Source organism: Fundulus heteroclitus, chromosome 11 (assembly GCF_011125445.2).
Source record: "Fundulus heteroclitus isolate FHET01 chromosome 11, MU-UCD_Fhet_4.1, whole genome shotgun sequence".
Lineage (NCBI taxonomy): Eukaryota > Metazoa > Chordata > Actinopteri > Cyprinodontiformes > Fundulidae > Fundulus > Fundulus heteroclitus.
Window position 1 is genome coordinate 30,087,892 of NC_046371.1, and position 20,157 is coordinate 30,108,048.

The 20,157-nt window shown below is 39.9% G+C and overlaps 1 protein-coding gene across 2 annotated transcripts in view; it reads left to right on the forward strand.

Moving 5' to 3' along the window:
- The window catches only part of nlgn2b (neuroligin 2b), a 116,551-nt gene that overhangs the window by 54,079 nt on the left and 42,315 nt on the right, over positions 1 to 20,157 (forward strand). For both annotated transcript variants that reach the window (XM_036143357.1, XM_036143358.1), the window contains exon 3: positions 4,542 to 4,595. In XM_036143357.1, coding sequence (XP_035999250.1) covers positions 4,542 to 4,595 — 54 coding nt within the window. The remainder of the gene's footprint in view (positions 1 to 4,541; positions 4,596 to 20,157) is intronic.

Genomic DNA, 20,157 nt, shown 5'->3' on the forward strand with positions numbered 1-20,157 from the left:
CAGATACCTTTACCTTTACCACTTATTTCAAGTAACAATCACAAGCTTTAGTGTTGGCAAGTTTCCTTTGATAGAGAAAACAAAAGTGTGGAAATTAAAGGTAAATGATAGCATGGTTTTAAAAAAAATTTTCTAAACAAATAAAAGTATAAAAAGTTTGTGCTCTGCTTTGTTGGTCCACTGTCTGTTGCAATTACAGCTGCTGGTGTTTTGGCATGTATCTGTTAGCTTTGCACATCTAGAGACTGGTTTTTCCCACTCTTTTTTTTGAAAATACAGTGCCTTGCAATCTCTATGAGCTCACCACATTTTGCCACAGGGATTTTGGCCAATTCACCAAGGCAAAACTGCCCCAGCTGCTTCATGCTGGAAAGCTTTCGGTTGTCAACAGTGGTGTTTACGTCTAACCACTGATTCTCAGTTAGACTGAGGTCTGGGTTTTGACTAGGCCATTCCAACATGTTTAAATGTTTTCTCATCAGGAATGCATCTTTGTATTCCTGTCTTAAGCACCAGTCATCTTTACCCTGGCTCAGGCCATTTTCCTACCTCTTGTGCTGGGATGGTGTTTTTGGGGTAATGTGATGTATTTTCCTTGGTGGCCAAAAATGCTTTTCCAACAAGGAAAATATAGTGTTTTCTACGGAGCCCTCTAGGGGACATGGGAATTTTTTATTTTTTTTTTGCATTACCTCGCAAAAACATTTGCCTTCCCTCGCAAAAGTTTTTGCGTTCCCTCGCAAAGGTTTTTGCGTTCCCTCGAGGTATGGCCGATTTATTTGTTGTGGTCCCTTGTCATTCACACACAACAATAAACCGTGAGAGCCGACGTGAGTTTTAAAAACGGCAAAGGTTTCTCTTAAGCGGAAGATCAAACGTGCATTTACTCAGCACAGCGCACAGACCAGTGTGATGCATTCGCGAACGTCAGAAAGCTGTGGTGCATTCAGGAGCGTGGGACATTAAATATTTCAGAATAAAAAGCTAGCAGATGTGCATAATAAAAAATAACAGAAATACAATTATAGAGCATTCAGTATTGTAAGAAAGCCCACACTGTTTCTGGATAGACACATTATTGTATGCGTTAAGTTCTGTCCCGTTTTAAGCCTCTTTCCTTGCAAATATGAAATGTCCTATGCTCCTGAATGCACCATAGCTTTCTGATGCTCGCGAATGCATCACACTGGTCTGTGCACTGTGCTGTGTAGATGCACGTTTGATCTTCCGCTTAAGAGAAACCTTTGTAGTTTCAAAACTCCCGTCAGCTCTCACGGTTTATTGTTTGTAAATGAATCTGCCAAATAACCACAGTTTTTTTTTTCCCACAACAGGTATATTAAAACGTTTTGGTATCATTATTTTAAGAACAAGTAAGTGCGTTGGTCAAATTTGAATCCGTTTTCCTCGTCGATATTCAGTTGTACAGAGCGAGGCGCGTTCCCGCGACAGTGGATACATATCTTGGCAGGCATACACTTTTCGGAAACATGCACTTTGCGAGGGAACGTAAAAGTTTTTGCGAGGGAACGCAAAAGTATTGCGAGGGCACGCAAAAGTTTTCTGCGAGGGAACGCAAAAGTATTGTGAGGTAACGCAAAAATAAAAAAAAAATCCCCATGTCCCCCAGGGGGCTCCGTAGTTTTCCTTGATAGCCTAAAAGTAAACTTTAGTCAAATTTGATCAGAGCGCCTTCCTCCATATATTTGGGAAGTTGTCCACATGCTTTTTGGACGACGAAAAACATGCCTTCTTATTTTTAATACCAAGCAGTGGCCATTTTCTGGTCACTCTTCCAACCCAAGTGAATTTGATGTGTCTTTGACGTCACTTTCAATTCACGCTTGTCACAACTCTGCGGCAGTGGCTCAGTGGTGGATGGAAGTGATAGCAGTTAGCATTAGCAAGACAGCTGTCTGCCACAGCACTGCTCAGAGGAGAGACGGCAAGCTGTTACACCATATTGATATGACCAAACTGGATGTCTCGTATAGGAACTGTTTGGACGAGGGACATAGCGCTTAGCCATGCAAAATTTGTGTCTAATCCTGGACATGAAGGACTTTGCAATGCCGAAGAGATTTTCACTCGTTGCTGTCCATTGTATCACATTTCAGTAGGGGCGATGTGTCGTAGTCTGCCCTTGTTGCAAAGCGATACAACCAATTGCAACAACTGTCCTGCCTTCGGAGTCGAGAGAAGAGGCGCTAACATATATAATTAAAAGTTACCCTCGACTTTTTAAAGTTATGAATGAACTCGGCCTCTGTGAAGTTGTTCAAAGTCTCTGCCTGTCCATTCTACATCCCTCATCCAAACACTGTGCAGCCAAAGCTCCGTAAAATGCCAGAATACAGAGTTTCACTCTCTTTCTATTTGTGCACCCTCACCCTCAGCATCTGCTGACGCAATAACTGTCTTCCATTCAAGACTTTAAACAATAAAATGAATTTGTTTCCCATTTGCCGGACCTAGGTGGGCAGATTGGGCTGGGCAAGAGGTCGTTGTTGTTGTTCTTTTGCGCATGTGGGCCAGTGTGGAGCCCGAAGCAGTTCACACTGGTTGTACCATCCACAGATTCTTCATCATGAGCTGTGGATCTCTGCATTCTTCTAGCTTTATTATGGGCCTCTTGGCCGTTTCTATGATTAATGCTTTCTTTGTTTTTTCAGTGCTGGTAGATGTCTTTTCAGGTTTGTCGTAAATGTACTGAATTCTTATACAGCACATTTTTAGTCATACTGATCACTCAAAGCACTTTACACTATAGCCACATTCACCCTGTCACACTCACTGACACACACACGTCCTCTACCGCTGAGCCACAATCGCCTACATGCCCTCATGCTATTACCCGGATTTGTCCGCCATGGTCCTCAGTCTTCATGATGCTGTTTGCTCATTAGGCTTCCACAGAACAGCTTTAGTTCAACTCAAATAAATACATTTGGACTCTTGTGTACTAATTGCGTGACTTTCCAGTTCACTGTGCTGGATTTAATTTTGGGTTATAAGAATATAAAAGGCTGTTTACAAATTCATGCTACACTTTTCGGATTTTGTTTGATTTTATTTTTAATTTTTTTGGGGATAAAACACATCAAAAACAGTCCTTCTGCTAATTCTGCCAGAATTATAGGCTACTTTGTGTTGATCTGTCACAGAAAGTCCCAACAACAAATGTCAAAGCTGTTTTGTAAAGTGATAAAAGGTTGAATAATGTGAATACTTTTGTAAGGTTGCTGTTTTTCCAGTCTTCTTTAACACATGTCGATTACATTCTCAAATTCGCATTGCGGCGCATTCCCATGACATTAGAGACGTATGGAGCAGTTGGCGTGTGAACAAAGATGCTTTTAATGACCTTTAGATGTCATGTAGACAGTAGCTGTGCGTGACACAAAATGCAGTCACTTAATTGCTTGCTGATGGAAACCTCCACTGACTGAAACAAGAAAAAAACAAACTATGGGATCTTTATCAGTTAGGGCTAACAGAGGTTGACACAGCAGGCCATTGGTTGGTCACAGTGATAAATGCTTGTAACTGGCTATGCCCTATGGAGCAGTTATCTGTTGTTATCATTAAAACTTAATGTGAGGCTCCTCTTTGACCTTGATGTGGGAAATCTTGTCAAAAGACTTAGCAGGATGTGTTCATATCAAAACCAGCCCACTGTTCGGTGATTCCCTCGCAAAACCTCAAAGTCCGCTTTCAGGCTAGCATTTCTTACAGTGTGAAATTCAGCTATCCAGTATGTCCAGCATTATTAATTTTAGCCAGAGGAAAGGCTTGGTTAAAATCTGTGCAGAACACGTGGTATCTTGGAATCACAAACTCAAATGGTATGGAGGACCAAAATGTACATAATTAAAAATAAAAGCAAAAAAAAATACATATTAATCAGATTCTTAAAAGGAATTTTACTTAGAACAATCTAGCAAATATTTGATCAGTTTATGTATTTTAAATTCTGTAGTAGACTAAAGAAGTGTGATGTAGATTAATTTAAATATTCCTTTTATTCTGCACCGGAATCTGATAAATTCAGTTATATTAACCCAGCTGTAGCGACGTATCCCCTACCATTATCTACCACATTAGTTTTTCTGTTTCTATCTATGTGGTCGCTCTTCAACAATAAGCTCTCTTGGTCTCAACCACGCATATTTGGCATCATATTTGTGCCACCAAATTCACCGCGCAGTAAAGAATCTGACGGTGCAGTGTGACTTGTTTAAATCTCACTCATGCCCTCAACTCGGACTAACTATATTCCAACTATTCTGTGCTTGTGCTTGGCTTTGCCTCTGCGTGCCCTTGCCCTGGGTGCAGTGCCGTATAGCCTATGTTAAGGCCTACTAGCACTGGACCATTGCTTTAGGAAAAGATCTTAATGTTTACACACTGCAACTAAGGTGGATTTAGAGCTCAATGTTTTAACTGTTTTTATTTATCGAAAATGTCCTCTTTTCCTGCAAATGAAAATGAAACTCTCTCTTTTATCTCTCTCTCTTTTTTTTTTCTTTTCAAAACTGCAGGTCCCCTCACAAAAAAACAAGATGAGTCCACCATGAACAGACCAAGGGATGAAGGTATTTGTCTTTGCATGTTTTTTGTCTGTCTTTATACACAATTTTTTTTATTTTATTTTACAGGGCCATGGGAGAATGGGCATATGCGTCTGTTTGATTAATCATCAGTCTGTGTGTACATCGCATTGTCCACCCTTAACTGCTTTGATTAGGACACAAATCCAAGATTCTTTGTCTCAAGTATGCAATCAGATAAATAAAAGCTACACATAAAACAGTTGTTCATCATTCCCTTCTCGTCACAACTGCTGCTTTTTGAGTACTTGCAAAGTTAGCTAATTTACTCTCCTTTCTTGGTTGCTATGTGGCTGATCAGCTACACGCTGATGTTCCGGCTGCCTTCTGTGATGCATCTCTCAAAATCAATATTCAGTCCAATATTCACCTGCGCTTTTACTTTGCCATTAAAGTTCTCATACAATGTTCCACTCGATTATTGTCCTCCATGGTTTCTTCGCTCAACCCGACATTTATGACAAGAAAAGATCCATTTGCTGTTGTGCTTCATTTTCAAATCTAATGCTGTCTGCTTTTCATTGGTGCAGCAAAAATCACTCCATGTGCAACTGTTTCTGTAGCCCCTGCTCAGTTGTTGATTTGATTCCACAGCAAAGCGGTGCCTTGTTCTTTCCTTGAACCTCTCCGGAATCAGAAGAATCATAATCAGCTTACTGGCCAATGTTTTGGGCACAAACAAGGAATTTGACTTTGGTTTCACACGATCACAGCATACAGACATTAGGCGTAAATATAATAACTTTAGAGGAAATAAAATAAAGGATAAAAGGAACAGTGCATACATGTATGTGTATGTATTGCCTATACACATACATGTACACCCCACCTTTTTCCATGTTTCAATCAGCAACAGGGATTTTTTTTTTTTATTTTTTTTTTGCAAAGTCTTAACACAAAATAGGGGAAGTGGGAGGATATTTATACCAGATTTTCAAAGTTTCATAAAATATGCAAGTCTTTTACGTAGTAGGCATTTGTATTCAGCCAAAATCTGTTGAACCACCTTTCAGTGCAACTATAGTTGAAAGTCTTTTTGTGGTACCAGAAGGTTTGTATCACTGCACACACATTTTTGCTCAATATTTTTTTGCTAAGTAGCTCCAGCTCAATCAGCTAGGGTGGCATGTGTCTGCGAACAGAAAATTTCAGGGCTTGCAACTGATTCTGAATTTTGCCAAGGTTGTGACTTTTACTAAATAATATTAATATTTGGATATGCTTCTAACTAAAGTATGCTGTTTGATGCTGGGTTGCTGTCCATCTTTAAAGTGAACTTCTCTCTCAAGTTCACGTCAACAATTTCATCTAGGATTTGTTCTGGATTTTGCTCCATCTATTTTCCCCTAAAGTCTTACCAGTTTTCCTGTCCCTGCTGCCTCCCCACAGCATGATGCTTTTTTATGGTGGGGAGGGTGCATTTCAGGTGATGCAGGGTTAATTTTTCACCACACACATTTTGTATATTGGCCAAACCGTTTTAATCTTGTCTGAACAGAGCACCTTCTTCCACATAGCTTGTTTCAAACTTCAAACTAGACTTTTTATGGCATTCTTGCAACAGTGTCTTTCTTCTTGACATTATTCCATAAAGGCTAAATTAGTCAAATGCACAACTGATAGTTTAACAGATTATCCCACCTCAGCTGACGATCTCTGCAGCTCCCCCAAAGTAACCTTGGGGCTCTTTACTGTTTATATGATTAACATGGGGGGTGACACGGGTCTGTTTCTTGGCCTTCATGATTCATGGGGAAGCTTCATCACTGAGATTAAATCACAACCAGGCTGACTCTATTCACCAATTAGGCATCTTCTGAAAGTAGCAGGTTCTACTAGATTGTATTTAGGGACTTCAGAATAAAGGAGGCTGAATACCTATATATGCCAAAAAAATAATGTGCCCTTATCCTCTCCCCTTCCCGATTATATGCTTCTTTGTTTTAGTGTGTCACATGAACTCCTCAAAAAGTACAACAAAAAAATTAAGAAAATGCTGAGAAGTTCAAGGGGTGTGAATACTTTTCCAAGGAAGAGCATGCACACCTTTTTTTTTCTGCTTCGGGGAAAGCTTAAGCACATCACATGTTCTCTTCTAGGCGTATTATCTACTTTGCAAGGCATCGCACAGCTTAAATTGATGTAGTGTTTCTTGGCTGGGCAATAAAACAATAGAGAAATATATTGCAAAATAAGAGATATCCGATAGAGATATGAAACATGGTCGATACACTATTCAATAGATGACGTTCATCCAGGTTTTGACAGACAATACGAAAAGCCAATGATAAGGAGAGGTGTCCTGCGCTGAACCAACTATGTGGGTGGAATAGAGTCATGGGTGTTAGCGCACAACACTGTAGCAGATCAGACGCTAATGCCAACCGGTAGCAACGCGCAGCCATCTACCTCAGCAGTGGAGGTATTTTGGATATTTGAGGTCGGGCAAGAAACAAATTAATCTCCACTGCAAATTATGTAGAGTACATGTTCCCACAAAAACGGGGAATAACACAAATCTTTTTTACTACTTAAAGCAGCAGCATACGCTAGAGCACGCGCAATGCAAAAGTTTACAAACCCCGAGCGGAGCAAGCGGCAAACAACCCGCAACGGCTGTGCAGCAGCAGCAACATACCATTCAGTCTGCTTTCTCCTGCCCCATGCCTTACAATAAAAAATCGAAGAGGCACAGAGATATCACAAATGCAGTGGCTTATTGTATTGCAAAAGACACGTTACCAATAAGCACAGTAGAAAATATGGGATTCAAGTCAACGGTTAAAGTAATAGACCCTTGTTACCAACTCCCTGGGTGTAAACGTTTCTCCAAGACCGCACTTCCACTGCTGTACACGGAGTGCAGAGAGACAGTTGAGAGTGAATGTGCCACCACGTCAGATATGTGGTCAAGTCGCACATCAGAACCATACATGAGCCTCACCGGCCACTTCATAGACCAAGTTTGGAATTTGAAGAGCAAATGTCTTCAAACTAGCATACTTCCCTGAAGACCACACAGGTAAAATCATTGCTGCGGGACTATCAGAAGCACTTGCATCATGAGGCTTGAGTGAAGACAAACAAGTTTGCATCACAACGGACAGAGGGACCAACATAGTCAAGGCTGCATCCCTCAATGACTGGACTCAAGTGCAATGCTTTGGGCGTCGACTTCACCCAGCTGTCGGTAAGTTCCCCTCTACTGTATCTAAACCAGATCTGGGCAGGGAGATGCACTTGTGGCATGTTAAATTAACAATTTACTCATTGTACTGTTGCATATTTTCACATTAGTTATTAGGGCTGCATGATATTGGAAAAATTTGACATGGCAATGTGTTCTAATCATGCGATATATAGGATTTTAAAGTACCATACATTTCAGCAGATACCTTGAACAGCGCTTTATGCTGAACTCCTGCATCGAACCAGCTCTGATTTCACCTCTTTGTGTGAATGTGTGTTGTTGGTTGTAAATAAACCTTTGAATCTTTTGAGCTCCACTACCTTGAAGTTTAGTATTATAGCTTCATAATTACAACTAACGAGGGACAAGCAGGTCATTCAACCGTATTTCAACAGCTAGCATCTTTCACAGACAAAATAGATATTTTTTCCTCTTCAGAAATTATAACAATAAAATTAAATAAAAGCAGCTTTAGAACAGATTCCTATATCTTCCACAGACTCTTGTTTTATGAATAGTACTAGAAAATAAATAAGCAAGCTTTAACAAAACGTTTCAGGTACCCTTTATATTAGACATTATTATTATTTCCTACATTGCACGGCCATGGTGATGTGACCATTGCTCACACATACAGTATATCGCCATGGCAATACAAAAACTATATATTGTGCAGCTCTAACTCAGCATATCTGCCAAGAGTGAAAATATTTCCCTTCTTCCTGAAGTAATGTTTATTTTATTAACTGTCTGAAACATTTCTAAACATTTAAATTCTTAAATAAGCAAATAAAATAAATATGGAAAAACATGGTAAACATCTGGTAAAAATCTGAAAAGACAAGGATATAAACAAAACATCAGATAAAAAAAATTGACAAAATATATGCTGTAAAATAACCTCAACAGTTAAATTTTTGCTTTTGCTGTTTACTGTTTTTCCTCAGGGAACGCAGGAAAATACAAGAGGGTGGAACGAGCTGTGGGTTTGTGCGAAAAAGTGCTGGTTTCCTTCACTTTCTCATGGAAGAAGAAGAGAGACTTGGTTGCTGCTCAGGAAGACTTTCACCTACCCCAACACAAGATGGTGACAGAGTCACCTACCAGGTGGGGCACCTGTCACAAAATGACTGTGAGGGTGTTGGAGCAACACATAATCATTTCTCAGGTACTGGGAGCAGATAAGAAGACCAGGCAGTTGGTTCCCTCCTGGCATGACCTAGAAGTACTGGAGAGTATGCATGGGGCCCTTATTCCACTACTGGAATTCACTGATTCACTCATTGGTGAATGTTAAGTGAGTGTGTCATATCTCAAGCCAATGTTGCATCTCATCAGAACACAGATTCTGACAGCGCCAGATGATGAGTCACAACTCATAAAGGACATGAAGATGACAGTCATGGCATACCTGGATGGAAAGTGTGCTGACCAGAAAGCGGATGACCTGCTCAATATTGTTCGTTTTAAGGTACAATACATCAAGCCAGGAACGATTGACACCATCATAATGAGAGCAGTGTCCGAGATGTTGGAGGGTAACCAGGACCTGACTACTTCAGAGCAGAGGAACCAGGAGAAGAAGGGGCCAGAGCTGCTGTAGTGCTACCCATCCAGAAGAAGCAGAGAGAATCATTGGGCAGTTTTTGTTCAAGAAATAATTTCCCACCGTCAGCACAGGACTTACCAACAGAGACAGTGGAAAGGGAACTAGATAACCACTTGCTGTCACCAAATGTGGACAGTGAAATGGGCCCACTGCTATGGTGTAAAATGCATGAAAAAAAAAAAAACGTCCCAAGAGTGAGCTTCCTGGCAAAGCGTTACTTGTGTATCCCGGCAACCAGCACCCCCACTGAGAGGGTATTTAGCGCAGGGGTAATATCGTGACCTGCCACAGGGCAGCTTTAAAACCAGAAGCAGTCTTCCTTATGTTCTCTTTGAAAACTGCTTGAAGTTGCACTGAACACGTAAACAATTGTTTGTTGTTATTGTTCCATTTTGTTTGTTCGGAAAAACAATAGTTGAAAACAATCCAAGGAGAGATTTTGAGAATTTATTTATATTTTAGCACCCATATTTATTGTTATGACATTGACAAAAGAAAGTCCATTTTCCTTCTGTTCTCCTGTGAAACCTGACAGCTTGAAGATTTTAGTATCAGAGTCAGAGTTGTTTTTGTATACCTGACACAGTTGTGTAATGTTACATGTCATGTTCAACTTTGAGAGAAAATAAATATTTAAATTAAATTAACCCTCTCATTTATTTAAACTAATTTAAGAGTAACAAGGAACATTTAAGATTGACAAAAATAATAATTAGTTTTATAACGTGATATATATCGATATTGGCTAATATAAATATATATATATATATATATATATATATATATATATATATATATATATATATATATATATATATATATATATATATATATATATATATATATCAGTTGTGCATTTGACGTTGTTGCCCAGCTCTAGTTTCTTCTATTTGGATGTTGAACTGTCCTCTAACTACCATTCTTTACAAAGAGACAACAAGGAGCCAGCACAAGCTAATCCAATTTTGTGATTCCTTAATGGGGGAAAACAGAGGGGGAGGGATTCATGCAGGGCCGTAGAGGAGAGGGCTAGAATGACTGGAATGAGGTGAAAGAGAAAAAGGAAAAATTTGAACACTGGATAGGGCAACTTGGAAGGGAGAGAGGTGAAAAAACACTCATAATGAAGACAAGTGCATGATGAAATGACATTTATAGAGCTTTGAAAGTGAGAGGGATGTGGAGAAACAGAGAGTGAGAGGGTAGATGGAGAAGGACACCGGTAGAGTTTGACATTTATGCCCACAGCTGACGGATCTTGACGGGATCACGAGGGCTGGGCTGCAGTTGAGCTCTTACTTAATTGCTCAAGCTTGGACGGCCAAAACATTGTTTTAAAGGCATCTTATTTGAAAGTCGTTTGTAAGAAACCGCACTGCTTATGTGTGGGTTTGGTTGCCGAGAGAAAAGTGCTAATTCAGCGTTCAGTCTTTTACACCCAGATCAATGGAAATTACCATAAGGAAATGAATGAGAGAGGAGCCGTGGAATGGAAATGAAGAAAGTAGGCATTTTGCGTAGGAAGGTAAGACATTGCTATTAAGAACTGGAGCTAAGAAGGGTAGTCTCAAGTTAGGTGATATGGACAGGAGTGAATAATGTGTCAGTGTTTTTTAAGCTGGCTGGAAAGACAGTGAGCTCCTTGTTGGCCATATAGATTGCAAATTGGGCGTCTTAGTTCCTCCAGTTACCTCATATTTTCTGCCTTAAGTCATTTAACCACTTCCATAATTCAAACACAAAAAGATTAAGGCCAATTAAGCCTTAAAAACAAAGCATGCATTATCTTCTATTTATTATTATCACCAGTTGCTAAACAGTTGAATTAGTCTGCCTGTCTTCGCATTGAAACCTGTCTGTAGCCAAATTTCATTGAATGCAAAGTGCAGAAAACATTTTGATGATAGTTAACACTCCTCATTTACTTGATTGCTACCATTAAAGGAATAGCTGAAATAGTTTTGAAGAGGCAAGGCAAGTTTATCTAAATAGCACTTTTTAGTAATAAGACAATTCAAAGCGCTGTACATGAACAGAAAAACATTACATAGGGAAATATTACATAGAAAAATAAAAACATTACATTAACAAAGGAATAAGCAAAGTAAATCATTGATTACACTCATTTAGTTTCACTGTAACAAGCTTCATCACTCATATCCAAAGCTTAGTTGCTTCTATTCATACATTAACAAACATACAGAAATCATAAAATAACAGTACATAATTGTTTCTGTTCTTAATAAGAAATACAATTGGTAAATCATTGGGGGTTTCTGATCTGAAGTAATTTTGTCCAAAATAAATCCTTCACTAGACTTCTTTAGTTTCACTGGTACAAGCTAACACTCAAAGCTTAATTGTTTTGTTAATATATTACCAAAATCCTTAAAGCTAAAACTTAAGTTCTCTGATGTGACCTTTCTGTAACTACAGCTAAAATAGGGCCAAGCAGAACAAAGGAAAGAGCACAGCAAAGGTGCTGTGTGTGCATGTGTGTTAGTGTAAAAACATTATCAGGCAGTTCAGAAGCGCTCTGTTCCCGGTTACAGATGTCACAGAGCGTCTTGTAACATCTGTAACATTGATGAGAAATTAAGATTATCAGCCTTTCAAGGCCGACAAGGGAGAGCTAGTTTGTATAACAGTATTTGTTTTGGGGCAGGCTGAGTCTTTTTTGCTGTCTACCTTAAAGTCTCACTAGTGCTTCTCAAATGGTGCCAGATTTTTGGTGATTCTGCCAAGGACGAGCATCCAACTTCTCCAAGAGGTATACCACCCTGCCAGCGAGTTCAGGAATTGCATCTTTCCTACTCATACAGCATTTCAGTCTGGGTGACGATAGCACGACATATCCCTCACCTTGTTAACGCAGCCTTGACATGATCTGAAATATCCGCCGACATTTTCAGCATTTTTCAATACTGCCAGCTTCAAAAAGCAGAAATCCTGTTATCATAAATCCAATTTTTACACCAGAGGTGTTTGTTCTGTCAAGATTTTTTGAAAAGCAATTATCTTCCCTTCTAGTAGGATGCTGTTTTAGACTCTTCACTTTGATAAAAGAGATTTATTGTTGTTTTTGTTGTTGTTGTTGTTTTTTAGGAATAACACAGCTTGGACACTTCTACTGCTTCAAAACCATATCATAAATGTAGTTGTGGTTCATTCAATTCCTGTTTTATAGACCTTCCCTCTACTATCATAACATTTTCTTATGTTGCCAAACCCATCAGTTGGTGTATCTAATAATGTTTATTGTCTCAATGTAAAGACAAATTGATTGTATTTTGTGAAACATCTAGTCCAGGCCTGTTAGATCTGTCAGAACAAATCGTAGACTTGGCAGGTGGTTATTTTTTGCACTTTAAACTATTATAGCACAAAATCCTTTGTAACACTGACTAATTTCCAAATACTGAAAGTGGAAGTTGGGTTGGACAAAAGAAGTGACCGATTACACTTTGTTTGACAATTTCATCGCCATAAATTCCAAATAAATTCAGGTCTACATCACTGTTATGGCTGGACACGAAAGTTTATTTACATTTGAACCACATCCTAATCCATAAAGTGGTTGATATGAAAAGTTAACATGATTTACTGATCCAGATGTTTCTCCATCTTGGAGACTCTGGGCAAAACTTACAAAACTTCCTGACAAATCCCCAGTTAAAAAAATAAATAAATAATTATATATGCATTTTTATACCATTTCTTAGATTTTAATAAATAGGACTTTATTTTTCTATCCTGTTGTCTAAATGTCGATATCCTTCCTTATTGATTCCTTTTTTCCTTATCTCCTACATGTTATTTATTTTTGTGTGCTTATGTTTTTGTCTACTTGTGTTTATTTTATGCATTCTATACTTCCATGCATTTGTCTTACTTCTCCCTTTCTTTGGATACATCCAAATACCCTTATTTAGTAATACTACATTCCATTTGTCCTCAGAGGTGGGGAGTCACGACCTCTGGGTCAAAAAATGTAACTGAAATGGCCCCTAATGTCGGTATTACGAGTCGGAAAGTCGGTGCAACAGGATGGTACCTGACATGGGCCTACATGAAGACTGCTACTTGCCGCAGCACTGAGTAAGACCTCATACTTTGACTGTTTGTAGCAGCTCTCTATTATTTATGTAACATTTAGTCAGTTGTTCATCAGATGGGATGTTGCGGCTCTGTTTATTTGCACGCCTAGAACAGCATTATTGTCATTGTTAATGTTTTACCAACATTGCAAGCGTCCATGTTTTTTCCTACTGTCCAACGGAGGGAAACTAGAATGCAAAAAGGCAGAGATGACATAATATGCGAATCATGAGTTCCGACCTCTGAGGCAAAAGGAATGCACCATAAGGACTCTTTAGCCAAAGCAGAAGTGCGTCAGCGGTTGCCATTATGAGTGCTGTCCGAATAGTGCTGTCAGTAAGAAAGGAAGTAGGTAAAGGAGCCTGTAGCATAGGAAGCTCGCAATGTCCCTTAAAGGCGCTAAGGAGCTTAAGGAATCCCACAATCCTTTGCGTGACATGATGTATAAGCACATCCCCACCACAGAAATGAACAAAAATGGCTGGAAAGAAGGGAGCACACACTTTGTAGTTAATTTTCGGAAGGCGATAGGCCCGGATTTGACTTACATCATCAATGTGTATTTTCGTCACGTACTGATGTCGGACTTAAAGACAGACCCAAATCAGCACAGCAGTCTGAGGCTCTTTTCCTTCCCACAACATAGTTCTTACTGTTGACCCCATGGAAGGTCAAGGAACAGGAGCAGGAGCTATAATTAAGGCTATTCGGATTGAACCCTTATATCCTTTCATCCTTCTTTATTTCCTTTCTTCTACCTGGCCTTATTCCTTGTCTTACTGTGTCTTTTTCGTACCTCTTTCCTTCCATCTTTTTGTCCTTACTATCATTCCTTTGTTGTGTATTTCCTTACTGTCCCTCCTCAGGTCCTTCGCATATTTCATATGCCCACATTTTTTCCCTTCTTGAATCTTTCCTTCCTTGCTCCTGTCCTTCCATTTTTTGTGCCCTACCACTTTCTTCCCTTATGTTAGCTCATTTCCTCTGCTCTATACTAGGTTCCTTTTTCTTCATTATCTCTTAGTGCGTTTGTGTCCTACTTCTGGTCCCTTTTTATCCCTCATTTCATCCTTCTCTCCTTTCCTTTCTTGAGTAATTTTTCCTTTACACTTGATTTAGAAGGTATAAGCCTGATAATAACATTTAGTTCCATTTTACACATTAATAAGAATGATGCATTGCTATGCTATATTTAATACACATTTTGTTAAAAAAAATGTTGTAGCCATTGCTACTAATAATGGAATGCTTTTTATTGTAAAAAAAAAAACACAATACATTCTTTATCTTTTCAAAAAACAGTGATATGTTGTATTTTGGGTTTAATATTAGGACCAAAAATACAGACAATAACTTGGAACGGACATCGTAAAGGTTTATTAATGATAAAAACTAATTTACAGATCTTACACGAGAAGAACGGGACATGGAGCACAGGCAGAGTAATTGACGGAACCAATAATGAGCAATGAAAACTAGATTCAGATTCAAACTTTATAGTTCCCAAAAGAAAATCTGCCTTCACAAGCTGTTACAATATTTACAAAAAACATACAGTACACAAAAATATTAAAAACACAAAAACTTACAGTACAGATAAAGGGGAGGGGAGGACAGGTATTTTAAGAAAACTTTGATGGATTGGTAGTTGCTATTCTGAGACATTGTTAACATCTGCTGACGGTACTGAGAGCTGTAATTTTGTTCCATGGCAAGATGTTTTAAATGATATCTGGCTGCATCTACAACCGGACGGTAGGGGTGGGAAGCATTTAGAGGATGATGACAATCATGACTTATAAACAGGGCTTTGCAGGCAGGCAGGCAATGGCAGTGTTAACGAGGACTTGCAGACTGGGTCTAGCAAGACCGATTATTTTGGAACATCTATAAGTGGTTTTCAATATTTAGCTTTGATTGTTGAGAGTAAGCATGGGAAAATAGAAGTAGGACAATAGAACAGAATGGACTCTATGACGCTACGATACAGAAGAAGCAGAAAGTGTGGCTTGATGGAGAGGAAACTGTGCTCGCAGATGACATGGGTTCTGTCCTGACAGTGCTGATTTAAAAAATAAATCATTTTTCTGGCACTAGTGGCTCGTTTTTGTCAAAGTAGGCTGACAGGAAATGGGGTTTTAGAGAGGGGGGAAGACATGCGATAAAGGACATCAGGCTGGAATCAAACTTGGGCCAGCTGCCCCAAGGACTAGGGCCTCTGTACATGGGCTGTGCTTACCACCCCTGCACCATCGGAGCACGGCTGACAGCGCTTATTGTTGTCCATGGTGTGATGATTAAAGTTGAGTCATGATTTTGCTGTAATCAAATACAAGTTATTTGGTTTTAGTGAGGGCTGCATGGTGGCACAGTGGGTAGCACTGACGCCATTTTTGTTTTTAATGTTTAAGTGTACTGTATTTTTTTGTAAATATTGTAACAGCTTGTGAAGGCAGATTTTCTTTTGGGAACTATGAAGTTTGAATCTTAATCTAGTTTTCATTGCTCATTATTGGTTCCATCCATTATTCTGCCTGTGCTCCATGTCCTACCCTTGCCCTGGGTCTTTCCGCATGGAGTTTGCATGTTCTCCCTGTGTGTGGATTCTCTCTCCCACAGTCCAAACTCATGACTGTGAGGTTAATTGGCCTCTCTAAATTCTCCGTAGGTGTGAATGTGTGCAAGAATGGTTGTTTGTCTCTGTTTTGCCCTGCAATAGACTGGCGACCTGTCCAGGGTGTAGCCCACCTCTCGCCCATTGACAGCTGGAGATAGGCACCAGCACCCCTCACGACCCCACAAGGGATAGGCATGTTAGAAGATGGATGGACGGTTTTAGTGACGTTGAGGAGAAGATGGTTGTCTTTGCACCACCGGGCAAAGTGGCCAACAGCGTCTTTGTATGCTGTCATTGAGTCCTGGTCTGAATATACTTTATGTGAGCTTATATACTGATGCAAAGCTGGAGAATGACATTGGATCCAGGTGAGCTTAATCAGGAGAATGTGGAACAGCTGTGGAGGAGAGGTAACGGGAACAATGATGGAAGGCGAATAAATTAACACAGAGAAAGCTGAACTAGAAATGAAGGAAACCAAAAAAGAAAGGAGAAAAATGGCAATACTTTCATAAGAGAACAAATCAAAATGCACAGAGGAAATAGCAAAAGAAAAAAGTAAGATAAACACAAAGAAATAACCTGTCTGGCAAGACCTTTCCAACATTATTGAAATCAGAAAATAACTGGATAAAGCAAGACTATCAAAACCCCAAAAGAAAAGGAAATTATCAGAAAACCGACACTAACAAAAACCAAAACCAGGGCACCCAAGGATCATGGCAAGTTACTTTACTAAGATGTTCTTTCTTTGAATAAAAAATATGTTGAGGAAAAACATGTATTAATAAATTCTCATTTTCCCAATGGTTTGTAGATTAGTGTGCACGATGCTCCATAAAATCCTCCTATTACTACTATTGTAATAATATTAATTTGCCATTAGATCCTAAGAAAAGAAAGAACATTTAAGTGCAAAGTAGATCTACAAAAGTCTAAATAAAAATTAAAATGTGGAAATTAGTTAGCTTTCAGGGTTTAAATGGTTGAAGAGTGCCCTTTTTATCATTTTGTGGCAGCTGTGGCCTTTATTTGACAGTTGTAAGACAGGAGAGACTGCGGAAAAAGAAATGGAAGACATACAGTAAAGGGCCCAGGTCAGGAGAACTAGCACTTTCTGTACAGGTTGCCACCTCCTATAATGCCATTTAAGCATCATCATTTCAAGTTCAAGTTGACAGAAATTGTACAACTCATCTGGAAATCTGATTAAAAATATGAAAAAACATTAACAAGCAATAACCCGGTTGCATACGTGTCCATGCCCTTCAACCAATACTTTGTCAAAGCACCTTTTTCTTCAAAAAACAGAATTCGGTCTTCATTGGTCTGCAGTCTATCACCAACCCATGTCTAGAATTGTCGACTCTACCCTGCAAAAGTTCTCTAAACCTGTCGAATGGTGTGGAAATATCTTGCCCACAGCGCTGTTCACCTGACCCCAACTGGCCCTTCTAAAAGTTGTATATCCTATGTGTGAACATGTATTTTTATTGATTTTGACAAATAATTTGACACAATGTGATGCCAAAAAAAAGAAGAAGAAATTATACCAGTTGAGGAATTTGATCAAACACCGACTGGTGTTTGAAACTCCTCCAAATATCACGAGCCAGGACATAAAACCCAGTTGCTACCAACATGTTTAATGCTTGGCTTCCGTGTTCTTTTCGTGTTTTTTTTTCCGTGGCAATCAAATCATTTTGAATTGCGACCCAGGTATTTACAGTTTGGTTTTAGCAGATGAGCGAACCTTCTCTCTGTAGCTGTTATAATGTTTTAATGTGGCCCGAACGTTTGAGGGTTTAGAAATAAAAAGTTCTGGGCTCAGTCAAAGCTCAGGTCCAGAGCATCTCAGTGAGGTGACCTGAAATGAGCTGTGCATGCAGAAAACAACTCCTCTAACAGCAGAAAGGGAGGAGTGGGGTAAACTTTCCTCAGACCGATGTCAAAGACTGGATACGACAAGCAGTTCATTCATGTTCTTTGAACCATGCAGAGGAACAGATGCTGTTAGGGTGTGGGGTGTCTCGACGTTTTGCCTTGTTAGAATACACATTTGTAGAAATGTTTTGTAAAACAAGTAAACGAGGTACATTTTGAATGTTTGCTTTTAGTTCAACAACATTTCTTTTCTAAATAAAGGATAATAAATCTATAAATGCTTTTTGTTTTTGTTAAGTAAGAGGGATCTATGAAATTGTTGTACACCCTATTTTTTAACTAATATTAAATGTTGCACACTGTAATGGACTGGCGACCTTGCCTCTTGCCCAACAACACCCACCCTCCCAAACCCATGATCCTCCACAGATATACAGGTGTGGACATTGGATGGATTAATGCATGTGACATACCAAATTTACCACTGTTAGGTATTATCCATATTGTTTTAATGCTGATAAAATTGAGCGAAGGAAGAGAACAGTACATATGAGTTGCAACAAAGTTTCTGTCTCCCGTGGGAGTGCTGTGGACACATGCTCTTGGATATTTGCATACATTTGCGGAGGCAAAGAGGTCCAGGTAACTTGTCAGAACCACAAACTGAATAAAGAAAGACGACAGTAGCATTCCGTGCAATTCCTTTCAAAATGTAAAATTCCGGCCAAGCTTTGATGATTGTAATTATACTGTTTTGTCAAATCTAATCTTTAAACTGCAGACAAAGAGGGAACATTTCTGTTCAGCGTTGAACTTTCCAGTTCAGCAACGAACCACTAAAGGAAGCCTTTTATGGACCACTTTTACATTGACAAAGCCTGACAGTTCAGCAGTCTTAAAGAGCCTGATTATTTGCTCTCAAAAATGTAGACATAGGCCATTTCTTTTGGTCCGTGTCCCTTTTGCTCTGGGTTTAATTTGCATTCTGAGCGTTGCTCAGAGTGTGGCCGATGACGGCCGGCTAATACGTCACTCCTCCATACTGTCTTAGTAACGTCAAGATAATTGAACCTGTTTACATATCCTCTGGGAAATCAGCCGGCGCTCAGAATACACCAAAGAGAAGATGAGCGCGAGCAACGCACTGGGGTTCTGTCACTTGAAATGTGTGTTTTTTCTGTTGTGTTTTTAAAAAATATATATATATATAATCCAGCCTGCTCGTGTCACACGTATGTTCTAACAACACATGAAGGAGGAAAACTCTGCATGCGTGCATCCGCGTGTCGCCTGTCCACCGGCATGTCCCCCGTGCGCGCGCGCGCGCTCGCCGCTGTGAGTGACGCGCCCCCGGTGCATGTGTAACCTGAGATTCAGGTGGTGATGCAGGCGGGTGTGCAAATACGTGAGTGGAATTTGTTACCACGGCAACAGTCGGTGCGATGGAATGGCTGGTGCAGTTCTATTAGCGAGAAGCAGTTTCCATAGCGACTCAACATCGCAGCTGCCTATGCAAGAGAGAGTGTGTGTGTGTGTGTGTGTGTCTGTGTGTGTGTTTGTATGAATACGGCGTGAATCCTGTGTGAATTTGAGTGTTCATTAGCGCACCTTGCCGTGTGTCTTGCTTTGTGCCGTTAATTTTTTTTTTTTTTTATCCTTGATATCTTCTTTTATCTTTGCAAACCTCCATTCCATTTCTCTACCCTTCACTTTTCTCACGCTGCCCTATTTTCATTTTTCTTCTCTGTTTCTATCTTGCAGCTACCCCCCCCCCCTCCACCCCTTCTTCCACCCCAGCTCTCTTTCTCTCCTGTTATCTTCCCGTCTCCCTCCCTTCTTTGAGCGCTGAAGCTCATCAGGGTAAACAGATGCTGTGGCTGTTATTTATGTTTCCACTTGGTCTGCCTTTCATACAAATTATCCACAGGGCCTGCACAGTGCAGACGCTCAGCCTAACTGGGGTGCTCTGGCAGCTCTCTCAGCCTCATCCACGCTCAAAAGATCAGAACATACCACAGACGCTGCGAGGGGGGGGCGGTCAGGAGCGGAGGAGTGGTGGGGGTACACAGGCTCACTGAGTGAACCATGGCAACACACTGATGGGCGCAAAGACACCAATAACAGATAAGGCATCGGAACTGCCTGCACC